The sequence below is a fragment of the Lissotriton vulgaris genome, chromosome 4_1 (genome assembly GCF_964263255.1).
Source record: "Lissotriton vulgaris chromosome 4_1, aLisVul1.2, whole genome shotgun sequence".
In the NCBI taxonomy this organism is placed as follows: Eukaryota; Metazoa; Chordata; class Amphibia; order Caudata; family Salamandridae; genus Lissotriton; species Lissotriton vulgaris.
Window position 1 is genome coordinate 1,258,390,093 of NC_141691.1, and position 18,000 is coordinate 1,258,408,092.

Below are 18,000 nucleotides of genomic sequence, written 5' to 3' on the forward strand. Positions count from 1 at the left end.
GGTTGGGAACAGGAAAATGCAGTTTCCGCGCCTTCTGTTGTAAAAACCTTGTTCAAGGGGTGGTGCTCCAGTTCGTCCGTGGTGCTGGCTTTACCCAGAGGCTCGCAGGGAGGAAAGACAAATGGAGGCCGTTAGTGATACTGTGGAAATACAGGGCAAACAAAAACCCGTCACCTACACCTGGTGATGACTAGGAATTATTTGCGGTTTGGGTATTTTGTGAAGGAAGTCTTGAGGGGCTGTGGGAAAGGGTAAATGAAGATCAGAACGTGGTGCAGGAAACAACAAAGGAATATCGTGCCCACAATTGCTGGCAGGGTTTGCTCTTGCCTGCCGAGTCCGAGCCCCTTTTCAGAGTGCTATTCCTCCCCATTCCCGTTATCCCTCTTCTCCCGCCTCCCTCGTATAAACCAACCCGCCTTCCCCAGGACCAGTGTCAGTCACCGGCTCCGCCGAAACTTTCCTGAGTTGCGGCCGCTCCTCAGCCTCCTCTGGTGGACCCCACCACTCTTAGGTCCAGTGATCGTCAGCTTCTTCCTCTTCGTCACAGCTCCGGTCGTCGTTCTCTCGTCCCACTCTCTGCTCGGCATCCTGCTGTCCTTCCGTGCTCGACTCCTCGTATGGCTTCTCACTTCCTCTGGTCATTGACTTCTCCCCCTGGTTCTGTCTCTCTCAGTGGTGGCAAGACAGTACTTCCGGGGTTAACTCCTCCCCTTTCCTCCTCCTTGCCTCGCTGTGGAAAAACATGAAATTTGTGTATTTCTTCTACTTATACTTATGAATTCAATACCTGGCTATACTATTTATTTTTTTCTGCTTGAGCATTGATTTCTCATTTGCACATGTGTATCAGAGAGTTCTCATTTTTTTGTTTCATTTGCATGTATTAGCATTTTCCAAAGCAATTTGTCCTACCCAACAGAACCATTTGTTTGTTTAACCAATAATACCCAGGTTCTGAGGGACACAGGGTTACCCCTTTTCGTTAAGCTTTAATTAATCACAGCCACTTGCAATCACTCAGGCCACATCCCAATCCATCATTTTTTACCAGACTTGGGTACCAGGCTCAATGTGCCCCTGGAGCCAAGCTGTACCTGGTTGAAGAGTCCTAATGAGGGTTAAACCAACCCTAGGTTGCTTGTGTTCTGGGTGAGGAAGGACCTAGCCTAACAGTTCAGGCTGGACTGTTCACATGAGTAGCAGGGTCAAGACTGTGATTTGAATATGGCTGGGTCCAAACTGGGGTAGCATACTGGGCAAAAAACGATGTATTGGGATGTGGACCCGAGAGATTGCCAGTGACTGAGATTAATTTAAGCATTCCATCCATCACGTTGTTTCTGCATTTGCTGCCATAAGAGCACCGGGTCTGCCCAAACGTGGTTCTCTGGCTCAGTATAACACTGGAACCAAGCTATACCTGGCTGAAGAGCCCTAACTAGGGTAAAACCGGTTCTAACTTGCTTGTGTTTCTGTTCAGGGAGGACCTGGCCTAACAGTTCGGGCTGGTTGGTTCCCATGAGGAGTAGGGTCAAGACCAATGTGCACATGGCTGGGTCTAATCTGAGGTGGAATTGTGGGCAAAAAATTACGTATTGGGATGCGGCCTGAGCGATTGCCAGTGGCTGATATTAATTCAAGCATTCTATTCATGCCTTGTTGTTTTTGCATTAAATTAAGAATGGTCAGAAGTAAATGGGTGCGCCCAAGGAAAAGGAGGAATGGGCACTCTCAGCAGTTTGGACATGACAGTGGTGGGACAATGACCAGGGAATTGGAGAATATCTTTAATTTTCAAATGATTGGGACGTGAGTAAAACAGAAAATGAGATGGGCTAAGATATTTGGTAGAGCAAGAGCTTTTGTGCTATGATTACCTGCCGTGAGTTTGAATGAATGGCAGGCACTCTTTAAAATGTAAAATGATAGGAATGGGTTCAGTCTGTGGGGTGATAAGTGTTATTTTACTCCTGTTAATAGTGTTTGTGGAAATATTTTAATTATTATGTTCTCTCTCATGAATCTCATCTCAGTTAATTTGCTCTCACTACACTTGCATGGTGCAATTCAGTTATGTAGTTATGTCCCACTATTTTTGTAGTTGTCCAGCTACCACTGCCAGTAGCACTAGGTGTAGCTCATCTGTAGAACCCATCCATAGTAGCCTCGGATATAACACTTTGAAAGGCCTGCCAAGCATGTATCCTCTTTGAATGCACCCCAACGTGGCAAAACTCCATTAATAAATGACATTTTCTGCACTTACAATTTTATGGTAAGATTCTTGGTCTTCTCATCAGTGGTAACATATCAAGAATTCGTCCTCTCCATTTCTTCTACCCTCCTGTGTGCTGCTAATGCCAGGAGTCTGTTTGCTCTGCAGCGTGTGTGTGCTACCTGTATTCCCTCACTCACTTGCTCACACCCAAAGAATGTCGGCTACCACATGCGACTGTCTTTCTTCTAGGTCACGGAGCTCAAGGGGCTGGCCACTCACATCCTGGTGGGAAGCGTAACCTGTGAAACGAAGGACCTCTTCGCAGCAAGGCCGCAAGTGGTGGCTGTCGACATAAACGACTTGGGGACTGTAAAACTGAACCTGGAAGTCACGTGGTAGTAAGTAGCTCATTCCGCAACTGAATACCTGGATGCATGGGTGGGTAGAAACAGACAACAATGAGAGAAGTGTAAAGCTAGATATATGATCAGTATACAGAATAATCGAGCAACCCTTTAGACCAAGGGACACTTGCCTTCTCCTATCTCACTCTTTACTGCAATCGAATAAATCCGACCTCCTGCCTCGGTATTGTTTTCAAACGCTGACAGGTCTTAAGACATACTTGCGTATAATACAGCTAAAGTAGAAAGAATAGAATATTGTGACAAAGTCGCCACTGCTTGGCAGCAAGTCGAGACCATTGCACCGTAAAGATGTCAGCAGTACAACCATGTAAAAACATTTAATTAAAAAATGGTGTCAAGTTTAGTTTTAAAATCAGTTTTCTTAATACAGAAATGGAGATAGATGTAGTCATTGGCTGCGGAACGTAGTTGACGGCTATGAGACCATTCTAGAAGTCTGTGGAAAGAAATATTGCCAACTTTTCAGACTTGGATGATGTCTCCTCATTATTGCCTTCTGTTCGTTCCTAAATAGTTATGTTTAATTTTACCATCAGTTTCAGTGGCCTATTCCTAAATGTTGTGAAGTTTCTCAACAAGTCGGAGAGAAGTGTCAGAAAACACAGTTTGGTGGTGTGCTGCATTTTGGAAACTCCCTTGTTGTCTAGCGATGTAGCTTGTCAAGCTGCTCTGGCATGCAGTAAACCTCATACACTTATTTAAAATTAGTAATATATAACAATGTATTGAACTATTATTTCATGGGCAGACATATTTTCCCCCTTCTTACCCACACCTTATACATAAACAAGGAAAAGAGGGGCAACATGCCAAGCAGTTGGGGTGCGCATGCTCTCAGAAGCGCTCAGGGGCGGCCTTAGGCATGTGCAAGCTGTGCACCTGCACAGGGCCACCAAACCCCAGGGGCCACTACGCCAATATATATCCTTAATATAATAATCCTCTGAGGATGGATGCTTATATGCGTGGCAGCCCCTGGTTCCACTTCCAAACACCCTGACCCCCCCCTCTTCACTGGCCTCCGTGCTCCGACCCGCCCGGACCCCCTCTTCCGGGGCCCCCTACCTACGCTCCCTGCCCAGGGCCACCATGAGCCTAGAGCCGCCCCTGATTAGCGCTGCTCTGCAACTCAGAGCACACACCATCTTACGACAGCACATATTAGCCAGAACTCTGTACACAGCCCAAATATGCAATTAAATGGCTATTAAGGAATCCAAAAGTATGTGATACTGCAAGGCTTTTTCTTGTGGTCCCAGGGCAGACTGGTTACTCGGGCTCAATTGTGTCAACGGACATTGTTTATTATTGGTGTGCTGGAGCCACAATACTAATGCATTCCAACCGGAAAGCCTTGTACTGCACTTCAGCACCTAACTCTCACAGCATAGCAAGGCCCAGCAGCTTAGACTTGCGTACTCAAGGGAGTAGTGTTGGATTAAACTCTCAGAATAGTGTCACAGTAACAGTCAATACGGTAAAAACCCTGTTGCTTTTTACTTTGAAAAACAACATTTCTTTATATGCATACAAGATTAATAAACTGCACATAAAAGTATGATACGTAGTGCAAACCAACATTGTCCAGTACCTTTTGGTTCTGAGATCCTGCCCCTTACATTTTCTGCCCTACTAAGAGCGAAAAGTCAACGTAACGTTGGATCTCATGGTACATGTTATTCAATCGGGACAAGCCTTGGAGGTCTGCGTATATGCTCGGAAGACACAGAAGGTACTTTTTTAAGGGTTCAGAGTGATTCTCCTAAATCTAATGTAATTTTTTGGGTGTTATGATCATGTTTTATTGATGTGGGTTTCATTATGGCCTTGGGAATAAGAGCGGTGCATATGCTGTGAAAATCAAAAAACACTTGCTGCAAATCTAATGGAAACCAGAACCCAGTCTTTAAAAGCAAACAAAACAACATTGGTTGGCTTCCTGGGTGTACCTGGTCACAGTGACCTGGTGTCTGGTCACCAGTGCCCAATGGTTAAGAACAGTGAACTAGTGTCCAAAGTCCAGTAGCCACTAGAAAACTAATTTAATAAGGCAGTGGGAAAGGTTGCTGGTTCTCCCCTGAGGGTATATATATATATCGGAAATTCTTCCCAACAATAGAGAAGACAGAGGCCGGAGGGGAGTTCTGAAGGAACAAATTGCTTTATTGTGGATGATGCCAGCAGCGGCGAATGCATTTCGGTCTCACAGACCTTCCTCAGCGCCCACTACCGTGTCCTTTCCTCGTTTCTCTCATCCTGCGTAAAATACACAACTGCACTACTTGCTCCTCCCCCTAATGCTGTAGGCACACCTGAGCAGCTCCAATTAAGTCCTCAGAACTGCAGTTCCCAGCATGCACAGTCTCAGCAAGATTCTGGTCGGTGGTGTGGGGGTGAAGTTTAAGACAATGGGTCCGTGACAGTTACAGGTAAGTTGGAGAGGACTGTTCACACCGCCCCCAATGTTGCAGTCATTCCTCTTTGTCCCCTCGCTCCTGCCAATGCCTATCCCACAATGTTGAAAATACGAGGAAGCAGCCAAATGCGAGGCGTGTTTTGCTAGGGAGATAAAATACCTCCTTCCTCGTATTCCAGCATCGCGTTCCTGGCGGTCTCCGACTCTTTGTTGATCCCTCAACTTCGATGTACGCTGGAACAGCGGAACGCCAGTTATAGAGCCGAGTCTCTTCTCGTGGCAGGGGCCTTCTGTGCTGCGCCTCTGGCTGGCGCAGAAAACATGGCGGAAATTCTTCCCAACAATAGAGAAGACAGAGGCCGGAGGGGAGTTCTGAAGGAACAATATATATATATACAATATATAAATATATATATATATATATATATATATATATATATATATATATATATATATATATATATATATATATATATATATATATAATATATATATTCGAGCTCCGCAGGCTAGAAACCGGCAAAAATCGGCACTCACAGCAGTTTAAACCAAAGTAAGGTTTATTGAGCACAAATTCAAACCAGACGCGTTTCAGCACTTGCCTTCGTCAGTGTCAGCTGGCGTCGGCAAGGCGGAAGTAAATAAAGCATAAGTCATAGAAAGTAAAAACGGACCATAAGCATAATTAGAGCGCCATCTTTGAGTGGTGAAATAACGCTCATTACGATACAAAAGAAACTCATATCCAGCAGTTCATATAAAGCTGTACAAAATAATCGCTTTTCAATACGAATTAAATTTAAATTAAATCATCTACTTTTGACATTTAGCCCTGGATGGGCAATTTGTGGTTTGAGTTAAACCTAAATTCATAAGTCAGCCTCAATTGCATTGCTGGACTAATCAATGTATTTCGCTGGTAAACAGTTCAAAAAGTTCATAAACCCCATAAATCTGTGATGAATTGGTTCAATGATTGTGGCCTGGATGGCCGAGTTAGTAAGATTGTAATTCAAATAAACCAATTTTACAAAAGACTAATGAAACAATTCCAATATCTATTCATCAAAGGGGTCTGACTGTAAACCAATTGATTTCTTAAAGCATTTTGTGTAGGTGTAAATCTCTCAGACAGTGACACAGTTCAAGGTACGGTACTCGTGTTATAGGTGTGATAGTAGCTCTTCCCCTGCGTTGAGTCCTCCTGGTGACTTCGTTTGGAGGTCGATTATATATCGTGACTCCAATCGTCTAAGTCTATGTTTCAGATCTCCACCCCTGGTGTCTTGAGGGACGCAGTCTAAGCTGAAGAAGCTAAGTAGAGTCCTATCGCTATTGTGGTGGCTAGCAAAATGTCGGGCCATCGGATAGCTTTCATCCTTATTGCGTCTTTTTTCCGAGTCCTCAGCTGCAGTCGGGAAAAAAAAATATATATATATATATATATATATATATATATATATATATATATATATATATTTATATATATATATATATATATATATATATATTTATATATTTTCGACTGCAGCTGAGGACTCGGAAAAAAGACGCAATATGAGATAAAGATCTAGGGCAGGAATACAAGTACCACTAGGCACTGCGGCTATAGCCCAGCCCATCCAGAGGCGTGTCTTCAAATTTAAAGAAAGGTATATCCTGCCATCTTCCTGTAATCAGTTCGTCGTCCTCTGAAGAAGAAGGCAGGAGCCTTCGAAACGCGCCAGGATGTACATGACGAAACAGGACAATTATGAACTTTTTCCTATGTCTCCAAGCTATACTAGCATGCTGTTGGGAGAATAAAGCTTTTGAGCTGGATCCCCGCGAGTGTGGCTTGTGTTCTTACACGTGAGCTTATATATATATATATATATATATATATATATATATATATATATATAGGTGGGTAGAGTAGGCTAATCCATCTTACAGTCCGCAGTCATTGTGGCCTCTCCTGGCCCGATATGGTGTTGAGCTGTAGAATTTGCTTCCTCTGCATCTGTCTGGGCGACTTGAGTTACCAGAAAGCCCCTGGCTGATGAACTGTTCACACAGGCTGTGCTCAGCTCTTGTGTGGGGTTTGGTCACTCTTGCTGTTACTCACACTCCAATTTCTCATGCAGGTCTTTCCTTCACATAGGTCAGTTGCAGCAATGGCTCCACAAACTCCTATGGACACTTTCCCAGACCCGGAGGATAGTAGAAATCCCCAGCGGTCCCACTACTTGAACTTGCATTGTTTTTGCATCCAACTCTGTGTAGCATTAAATAAAGCACCCCCGGCTTCAGGCAGTCTAATGAACTCGATCATTCACCCCTAGGGGTACACATATGGAACCACACATGCATATTTGTCTACATCTAAGGATGTTGTTCAACTCCATGCATGTGCTAGGCAATATAAAGCTACTGACTCCAGTTATAGATGTCCTCACACACATCTTCTCCAGTAAAGACCTTAAAAAGGTGTGTGCACCATGCCCAGCTTTGTTGTCTCGTAGCTAGTAAAGGAAGAGAAACCCCTAGGTGCTTGCTTGATTGTTGAGACCTCACATGGCAAAGCACACATGTTTATCCAGAAACATACAAGGGCAGGTCTACACAGCTAAACCAAACCACACAAAAGATTCTAGTCCCAACAGCTACTTACAATGAATTATCACACATTTACTTCTGCCAGGCCTTGGGTAGCCATAACACCAGAAGAACTGTGTAAGTAATTTGAGTCAGCCATCTAGGGCCGTATTACAGAAAGTTCCCCGGTGGCACAGCAGGCATGTGCGCCTGGTTTGTGCTTCTCTGGGACACTTTGGTATTACAGAAGTGTTTGCAGATGCTTGTGCGACACTTTCTGTAATACTGATAGTGCTGGCACACATGTAGTGTCAGTGCTTCTCAAGAGGGCATTCCCTCTTTTGCATGGTGGCATGACCACAGGCAAATGTGAGACTCACTTTGCCTCTACACCCGCTCTGTATAATGGACTCAACATACTGATTAAACACCTCCACAAAACTGAATCAGATTCTGGTTTGCAATGGTAATGCTTGGAAAGTCATCACTACAGAATGTTGCAACAATGCCTAATGATGTCACATTGTGTGTTATGCATGTGTTAATTAACAGTAACAATGGCAATAGACAAAACACCACAGTTCACCTATTTTGAATCCCAGGCATCATATATATATATATATATATATATATATACATATATTTATTATTAAATATTTATTGCTTAGTGGTCTAAATCGTCCACTTTAGGGGCCTGTGCTTGACCTCATGGCCACAGGCTCAAATCCCGTCGGATCCACTCAGCATTTCATTCTTCTGAGGTCGTTAAAATGAGCACCATTGAGTTGGGCAACAATAAACATCTGTTATTCAGTGCCAAGATACCCTCCGAGGTGAACTTGTGCTTTACAAACACACGTATTTTGTGGGGTGTTATGTAAGGGGGATCATATAAGAGGAGCCAAATCAATATTCATAATAAAGTTTGAGCCCAAAAGCAGATAAAAATATTTCAGGGGACCAAACCTAAAGACAATTAGTTTATATCTTGAATACAGACTGTAGCTGACAAATTAGATATAAAAAGTGTTGCCGGTGCAACCATAGCCTTGTAGGCCACATCAAGTGAAGGCATTATTCATACACTTCAAGTGCAAAGCAAACATGTTGAGATTTTAAGTGGATCATGTGCTGTGCCGCAGTTGTGACTCGCTCTCTTGTTGAATGAGAAAAGCTGTTTTGTTTTGCAGTCCCTTTGATGTTGAGGACCTCACCCCATCCACGGGAAATGTCAACAAAACGTCGGCAGTCCAAAGAAGAGTGTCAGTATACAGTCAAGGCACTCCAGAAACTCCAACCTTCAAGGATCACTCGTTCTTCGTAAGTCCCATTGGCGGCATCCATTTTACTTTTGTCAATGATGAGTGGCTATGAGTTGGAGAATGTAGAAAGTTAAATATCTTTCAACTCTGTCAGGTTCTGTTCAAATACCCCTGAAAGCACTACTCTGCTTTGGCTAATTATTATTTCCCTGTTTGTACAATTACATAGAATTACTTATAAAACACAGGGGAGTATTATTGCATTTGCACCATAATGGGGATACATTTGTAACTTGTAGAATCAATGGAATATTGAAATAAACTGTGAAGATATGATTGTTTAACACTTAATCACGTATAATAATTACTTTTAAAGTGTCATCTCCTATTGAAGGTGACCTTATCAGAAAAAAACGTGTTGAAACAGGCAGAAGGTTTAGGAACAATAATGTTGTTTTGGAAAGATTGTAGATCCTAAACTTTGTCCCGCTGAAAGTTACAATTGTTGAATTACAAAAAAACAAATATTGGATCGTAAATTAGTACTATACTTGAAACGTTGTTTGTGGTATCCCAAGGCGTCCTCCATTTATTTGCCCTATACAAAAAGCATTCACTGATAGAAATGTTAAACAATAACCATTTTCACTTTTAAAAAAATGGAGGAATTATGGATGCTCCTACATTTTGTTCACAAATGGAAAACCGATTGGTGTACATGTCCGCACCAAATAAAAAACATACTTCTATTTCACTGAATAGCATTGTTCATTACTGATCAGTTCTTCAGGATAGGTGGCTTCTCCAGACGGAAAACATTACTCCTTATGGCTCCATCTACTCTCTTTACAGCTGGACAAGTGCAAGGCTCTGGAATTATGTGGCAGGCGTGGATGAATTTATGCTGCAAAGTGCAGCACCTTTTATGGCAGTATTACTTCACTATTATGATATATATATATATATATATATATATATATATATCTGTCTAAGCAAAGATTTTAACTCAATAGTTACGGTTTGACACCTAAATACAGAAAATGGAAAGGAGGTGAGACAGCTACCACAACACCCCATAGCAACAGGTGAAGGCTACGCTGGGTCTTCAGTAGGTGGCTTATCCATCCTCATACTTTCTCCGCTATAATCCAGCCAGGGGTTCCAACCACTCCTCTTGAGCCAGATGCCTTCATCCTCTTCCTCCTGCAGTGGACGAGGGGGACCTCTCCACACCACCTGGTTTGGAAAGTACCAGCACTATCTGCCACCCTTAGATAAGGAAGTCTTCTCAAGCCTGCCCATGCTATCAGTAGGCTACATTTACCTCATGCACCTTGTAAGGTGACTCACTCCCCTGGTATTCACTTACTTCATATGAAGGACGAAACCTGAATAACCCTATGGCCGGTTATACTCACTGCTACACGGGAATTATTTGGCTCACCCATTTTCCGTTTTTTCGCCTATTAACCACAATTAACGCTCATTGGTGGGTGTATTTAAGGCGTGGACACCGGGCTCTATTCACTTTCATCGGAGCCACGGTTGAGGGAAGTAAGGCGCAGGAATTCCTGTGTAGCAGTGAGTATAACCAGCCATAGCGTTATGCAGGTTTCTTCCATCATATGAAGTAAGTGAATACCAGGCCAACCTGCAAACTGAGTACTCTACCTATGTCTTTACAGGGTGCTAAAAAGCACTACGACCCCACCCTTCTGGAGGCTCATGGTGCCAACCATGACTTTGGCAGCAAGTATGCACACAATTGTTTTTACTCCCCTATTCCTAACTAAATTAGATTCCTGTCCAAACATTTAAACAGGTTAATCAACTAGAGCGTGTGTTTTATGTTATGTGTCGTGTATGTCTTATCTTTGTTTCTTTTTTACAGGGCACACCACTACAATAGGATGACAATTTTGTCTATCAGTTATTGCCCTCACATTTTTTCTAACTCACTGAACCTGCATGTTTGGATATTTTATCAATAATACCAAATGTTCTCCTTTTGTGTTCTTTTTTGTCCTCATTCTTTCAGGTTCTCAATGCAGATACCTTTGAATATATAAGTAGGCACACAGTAGCCTTTTTAGTTTAATATCACTTTTTTGTAAATAAACCAAACATTTTGAGAGACGTGAGTTAGGTGGGGATCTGTGCACTACGTCCTGAAGAAGAAGCCTGGCTTCGAAACATGTCGACGCACACACGAGGTGTTGTACATTAACATACATAATACTTCAGAATTACCCTTTTAACAGTACCAGCACGGCTGGCCATTAACGTTTTTCTAGACCTCACGTGCCAGGTACCTTTTTAACTTCACTTTGCCACTCTTTGGAACCCACCACTCACTTATACACATTAAAAAAACCCACATGCACCACACATAGCCAAAATAATGAAAGTGCTCCCACGTAGTCGTTGGTTAGCAGCACGCCGCATCCCGTAGAGGGGTGCGAAGACCCCAATGATGAAGCATGACAAGGGTCCTTTTGGTGTGTGAGGGGTATTAAAGAACACTGTGTGCTCCCCACCATCGTAGGGACCACTCTAATAACATCTTGATGTGGATTCTTTTTGTTTAACTACACTGGCAAGGTATGCCGCCCAGATGCAGTTTAAGGTTCAGGTGATAATTGTAAGGTGTGGTCATCATGCTTTTTCCCAGTTAGTTTAAAAACTAATTGGGTGTACAGGACCATTCTTTAACAAACAATGACAAAGCACCACAAAGAAAGGAAAGCTTTGATAGGGTTTGCGTGACAATGTTCTCTGTGTGGGAAGGTTTGTAGGATTTTGTTTAGAAGTGGGCAATTTAACTTGTTGGAAGTTTCATCTGTGAGGGCAGGTGATTAAACTCCAAGGTCTCCATGTTACACAAGCAGGTGTAATGCCAGTAAGAAATAGGAGGGGCTTCAGCCTCTTCTTCAGAAAGTCTTGCATTCCTTTAATGGGACAGTTACAGCACTGCACAAGAAGCGCAGAATACTTTGAATGGGACAGAACTAAGACGTTCTCATCATTGCTCACTTACCTTAAATCTAACTCTGTTTATGCTTTATGAAGCTCCTTTTGTTCTTGTCAAGGAACAGTATTGAGACTTCCAGCAGGGGTGCCATGCCCTCTGCACTTTTGCAGGACTGTTGTACACCATGCCCTCTGCACTTTTTGCAAGGCTGCTGTACTTCATGCCCTCTGCACTTTTTGCAGGGCTGCTGTACTTCATGCCCTCTGCACTTTTCTCAGGGCTGCTGTACTTCATGCCATCTGCACTTTTCGCAGGGCTGCTGTACTTCATGCCCTCTGCACTTTTCGCAGGGCTGCTGTACTTTAATTGGGCCATGATGGGCACATATTTTCAGGGCTGCTGTATTCTAAGTGGGACTGAATAGTCATCTGGCCTTCTCTGCATTAAATGGTTGAGTACCTGAATTTCACAGCAACACTGCCACGGCCCACAGAAGTGTCCCTACAATTTCAATACAATAGTCTTACCACTTTTCAAAAGGGATACTATATTGTAATGGAACTGTAAGTGAATTCCTCACATTTAAACTGACACTGTCAGAACATCTCAGCAAACATGATATAGGCACAACTGTACACTACCAGAACTTCTGAGCAGGACCGTTTTTCTTTCAATAAAGCAATACTGACAGTGGTCTGACATTTCAACAGAGACCAATGTTTGAGTGGGCATGTAGTATGGACATGGAATGTGGACTTTTTTTTTACACTCCTTAGCAAGACTGACTGATAATGATGTGGTCTACAGTAGTCCAGGCAACAAGAGTGTAGCTTTTCCTAAAAAGTAGGAAAAATACGGGGAGAGGCACTGCTTCATCTAGTCATGGCGAATACGGCACAGACAACAGCAGTGTCATCTGAGCTCCATGACAATTGGGATTATCAGTTAAGCTTTTAAACAAGTCCCAGAATGCACAGACCAGTTAATGATTAGATGAGCCCCTGTGTCTGCCATGAGGCAGATTTATGTGACATTTGCTTGCCATGGTGCAGGCAACAGTTAACCATAGTTGAGTGTGCCACAATGTGATGTACTCAAATATCGCATGGCACCGATTAACATTCAGTTGTTTCAACAAGCCCTTTTAATTCTTTGCATTCTACACTTACAGTTTCATTTTTCCGTTATGAATCCAGAAGTACAAATATGAAAATGCAAAGGTAGAATGTTTGGAGAAGCTCCTTGGCATGACTTAACATGCCAGCATTCCTAAAGCTTGGCTGCATAAAGTATTAATTTCATATACTTGTGTCAAAATTGAGTAGGTAGCTGCATAAAGAGTATAAAGGGAAAAACAGCATCACATGCTGGTTTAGTTTACTATTTGTAGTGCAGCCCTATCATGATTAAAAAGAAAAAAAACAACATCACAGTGATTTACTTTAGATTTTATCTTTCAACTTTATAAAAATGTAAAAACCCAGCATTTTATAGTGGTTTGGGTTATTATTGGTTTCTCTGAGGAGGTACCAGTTGTCAGCCCACTGAAGGAAGTGGACTTTTTGGCATCAATATGTGGAATGCGCACATTCCAGAGAATTAATGGCAAGAACATATCAAGTGAGTATTAATGGCTGCTGCCCCAGCTCACCGTTCCCACACATTACTCACTAAAGCACTACTTAAAGCAGAATACCAATATTTAAAATATATAATTGCTTCAGAAGTCTGAACAAACTGTTTCACCTCTCCCCACATTGGCAGCTTGTAGACTAAGAATTAATGGTGAGGTGGGATAGGTAAAAGAAGTGAGGGAAGCAGTACGGAGGTGCCCATGTATAATGCTTGCCCTTGGCCTAGTGCCTCTTAAGGCCAGAGTGACGCGTAGGGGGAGAACATGTTACTACTTCACCCTATATCGGAATTGGAATGGTTCATATCCCTTCCCTTATTTCCGGGACTCTTTGGCCAGGGGATACAATCATTAGTATTTCCTGCCTTCCCTAGTGGTTAGGATGTACATCCCCTAGTGAGCTGGTTTCTCCTATCAAAAACAGTTCCTGGATTTCTAGTAGTACCTTGTACTAGACTGCTTGAGAAGTAGGCAGTCATACCTCAAGTGCGGTCTAAATTTGACTCATCTCCAGTATCTTAGATTTGTGGTAAGTGGACTTCATTATCAGTTTAGAGTATTGCCATTTGAGGTACCAACAGCCCCATGACTGCTCACCAAATGCTTAAAAGCAGTTATAGTGTACCTCAGGCGCATTCACCCCATGTTTCCCCATAGTTGGATGACTGGTTAGGAAAGGAGACCAGTCACGTTCCATGCCTTGCGCTCACCCAAACAAACCAGTCTTCTTTACTAATTAGCCTGAATGGCCATTGCAAACAAGTCACACTTACGGCCTCAACAAACTCAACACTCCTTTCAGCCATGCTCAGTTTAGTGACAGGCAAAGCATTCCCCAGCCCAGAAAGATTGGGATTTCAATGGCTTCTTCTCCTTTCCCTGACATAGTGACCTCTGACAATGATCATAAAATTGTTGGGAATTATGGCATCTTGTATTTCTCTAGTACCAACTGTAAGGTTCTGCATGTACCTCCTTACAAGAGTGCCTATTTTGGCAACAGTCACAAGTGACTGCGAAGATCTAGTATTGATGGAGCCTGCAGTTCAACATATATGGAAATGTTGGATAAAGAAAAACTTGTTACTGGGCTAGTGTTTCTCAACCTACAACTGCAAGTGACCAACAATTCACATGCGTTGCTGCTGGGTTAAGGACCCCACCTGGGGAATCCCATAACTCAGACCCGGAGGTCTCTGCAACTACATTCCCTATTATAAATGTATTGGACCTCATTCCTGTACAATTTAGCACTGCGATCATTTCCAAAACAAATTCAACACAAGATTTTGTTTATTCAAACAGAGAGCATGACTGCCATGTACTGCATCCAAACACAAGAAGAGTGGACACACTCAACATAGCTGTCAAAGATTGCACAAACAGTCTAGCACTGGTAAATTTCTCCTCAAGAACTGCATTTCTCAGGACAATGACTTTCCAGATCAACTTCTAAGTACAGAACTATTACATCCAATATTGGGTTACACTGATACCGGTTTTCCACCAGCAAAAATGCAAAATGCCAAGACAGTCACTGTGAAATGCCCTACGGATCAGATTGACATGTAAATATGCATATGCCTTTCGCCCCACTAACACTGATTTTGTATGTTGTGAGGAAAAAGTGTCAGGAGTCTTAAATATTCATTCATATTGTGAGAATATCCCTCATGAAAAGCTAACATGCATCCAGACGCGCTGTCACAGCATCAAAGCCAATTGCTTCATCAGCCCCAGAGCAAGCTCAATCTTTCAATTTGGCATCTAACGTCTAAGAGTTTGGACACCTCCAGCTTCCTCAGGAATTAACCTAAATACTATAGGATCCAAAACAAAACCCTACATGGAGGGCTTGTGATGCTGCAAAATGGAACAGGTTTGTATACTACTTTCAATATTGTAACATTCCACTGACATTTCAGTACCAAACACAAACATTTTTCATTACTTTTACACCACCAAGTCAGACCTTGCTCAGTCATCTTCAAGAATTCCTTTAGCTGCAGTAGCTGCCTTTCTAGAAAACAAACCACATCAGTCCATTCTCAAAATTCCTGTTGTTAAGGCATTCATGGAGGCCTGTAAAAAGTAATTCCTACAAAACTACCATCAGTCCCTTCTTGGTTCCTTAATGTTGTTCTTTATAGGCCTCTGTATTCTCCATTTGTGCTACTTTGTTCGTGTCCCCTGCCGTTTCTGTCATGGAAGGTGTTTTTTCTTGTTGCTATTGCCTCATTTAGGAGAATTAGCCTCATCAGCAGAGGAATGCAGATACCCAGTGATAGCGCTGTCGTTTGATCTCACCCTAGGTTTGAAGCAAAGGTAGTATCCACTTTTCATGTTAACCAGTCCATTGACATACCTAGTTTTTTTCTTACCCACAACCAATGAATGGAAGAGCGCTAAACACATTCAGGTTATTGGAACAGCTGTAATGAACTAAATGGACTATACTCGTACCATTAGGAATAAAAGCAACTCTTTGTTGCATTTGCACAACTTCACATAGGCAAACGTATCTTAAAGTTGGTCTCAGTAGGTGGATTGTAAAATGTATCCAAATCTGCTTTGCTAAAAGAAAACACATACTTAACTGTGTTTCTAGAACACATTAAACACAAAAAGGTGCTTCAATGGCATTGATGGGCAACGTATCCTAGCAGATATATGTAAAGCTGCAATATGATCTTTAATACACGTGTTCGGTAAATATTATGGAGAGATCAGCCAAGCAGACCAAGAGACATAGGTTGAGCAAACTGTACTTAAAGCACTTTTTCAAGTATTCAAGTAGTTATTCTCAAAACCTGCTGCATATGGGATAATAGTGCTGCTCTTTAGTAAATGCAGAGCATGTGATCCACAGCGATACATTCTGGAAATGGAAAAAGGTTACTTACCTGTAACCATCAGTTTCCAGTTTGTAGTGTTGTAGATTCACATGAGCCCTACCTAACTCCCTGGATGGGAGCTAAGCACGATATGTTTTATTTCAAATTAATTCTTGTCCATCTCAGTAACCAGAACACAGACTTCATAATGCTTCACCTATACACATATTGAAGTATCCTTTGAGGCAAAGCACAATCTGTGGTGGAGTCTGTGTCCTGATTTAGTGTGGGTTTGAGGGGAGACATCGGGAATCGCCTCAAAAAGTCTTAATTGAAGATTAAAAAAAAACAATGCTAGATGGCAGGGGTGTGCACACATTGCATATCTACAGTTCTATAAGCAGCAAACGAATTGTTACAGGCAAGTAATGTTTTCCATACTGTATATTGCTTGGATTTCAATATCTGCCTGTTGCATGTTTAGTCATTAAATAGTTTTGATGCTCTTTTGCTAATACTGTACCACCTTTGAAATCTTCTGTTCAAGAGCTGTTCTGTGCTGTACAGGTGTCCTTTACTAACAACCTTTTGCTTTACCTGTTAAAGAAATGGCTGCACCCTCCTCCTGAAAGGCTGCGACTGTCCATTATGGACGCCCTGCAGGACACGTTCTTTGACAGGCTGCGGCGCAGTCGCTCCTTCAGTGATTTGCCATCACTCAGGCTGAGGCCTCGAGCAGGTCTAGAGCGATATGTGAGTGAGGGTTGGTGTGTCGCGAGTAGCAGAGCTAGTTGTGTGCCTTCTATGGTTTAATGCATGGCCCTTTCTATTTTGTTTTGCACGTCAATTGTTCTTCTTTATTTTGCTGACTTTCGCAGAGGGGAAAAATTCTTCCATCTCATGTACCAGTTGGCCGGGTTTTACTTGTGGTCTCTTAGCTATTTACCAGCAATTTTGCAGCATGGCATGTCTAAATCCCCAGTGTGATATACAGTAAATAAATGTATTATTTGAAAGCATGAAAGGATTATGCACTTAAAGTATCTAATTTATTTTAGTTTGAAAGACCTAAATAAATAGTATTTTTTTACACACTTGACTTGAATTTACTTGGTTGTATCAGTGTATATGCTTCAGAATTGGTCATCACATTCTAGTCCTCCAAATCGTAACACAATTTTCTCTGATAACATAACATTATATATATATATATATATTTTTAAACTTTATTGTGCACGCAAATATAGTTACACGTATGGGCCTACAACCACAGGGGCCGGCCGCTAGACAAGGCAATAGCAATTAACATTCACCACAATTCCGTCGCCTGCATCCTAGAGGTATGGCAGCATTGCAGGATAATGTTCGTAGCAACTCAGGATGGAGCCAGGATACAGTAGTATTTTATGTTTTATAAAAGAACAAAGAAAAGAAACAAAACAAGTCTCAAGGCAAAAGTCATTGAACCTGAAGTGCGCTTGTACAGGGGGGAGCCTCAATTGCGAGATGAACAAATTGTTGCAAACAGTGGAGTTGGTCGGGGGGAAGATAAAAAAAAACAATAATAAATAAGAATTGGACAAGGAATGTCGGATCAGGGGGAGAGGGAGGTGTCTGGAGTGTCCTCGAACAGGGGTGTACATATGTTCCCTCGATTT

At 42.3% G+C, this 18,000-nt stretch overlaps 1 protein-coding gene across 4 annotated transcripts in view; it reads left to right on the forward strand.

Moving 5' to 3' along the window:
* RIPOR2 (RHO family interacting cell polarization regulator 2) overlaps nt 1-18,000 on the forward strand; it is a 622,104-nt gene that overhangs the window by 419,636 nt on the left and 184,468 nt on the right. For 3 of the 4 annotated variants that reach the window (XM_086965454.1, XM_086965456.1, XM_086965455.1), the window contains exons 11-12: nt 2,471-2,619; nt 8,833-8,962. In XM_086965454.1, the coding sequence (XP_086821580.1) occupies nt 2,471-2,619; nt 8,833-8,962 (279 nt within the window). Of the gene's footprint in view, nt 1-2,470; nt 2,620-8,832; nt 8,963-16,948; nt 17,096-18,000 lie in introns of all 4 variants that reach the window. The other variant, XM_086965457.1, reaches the window with a different exon arrangement.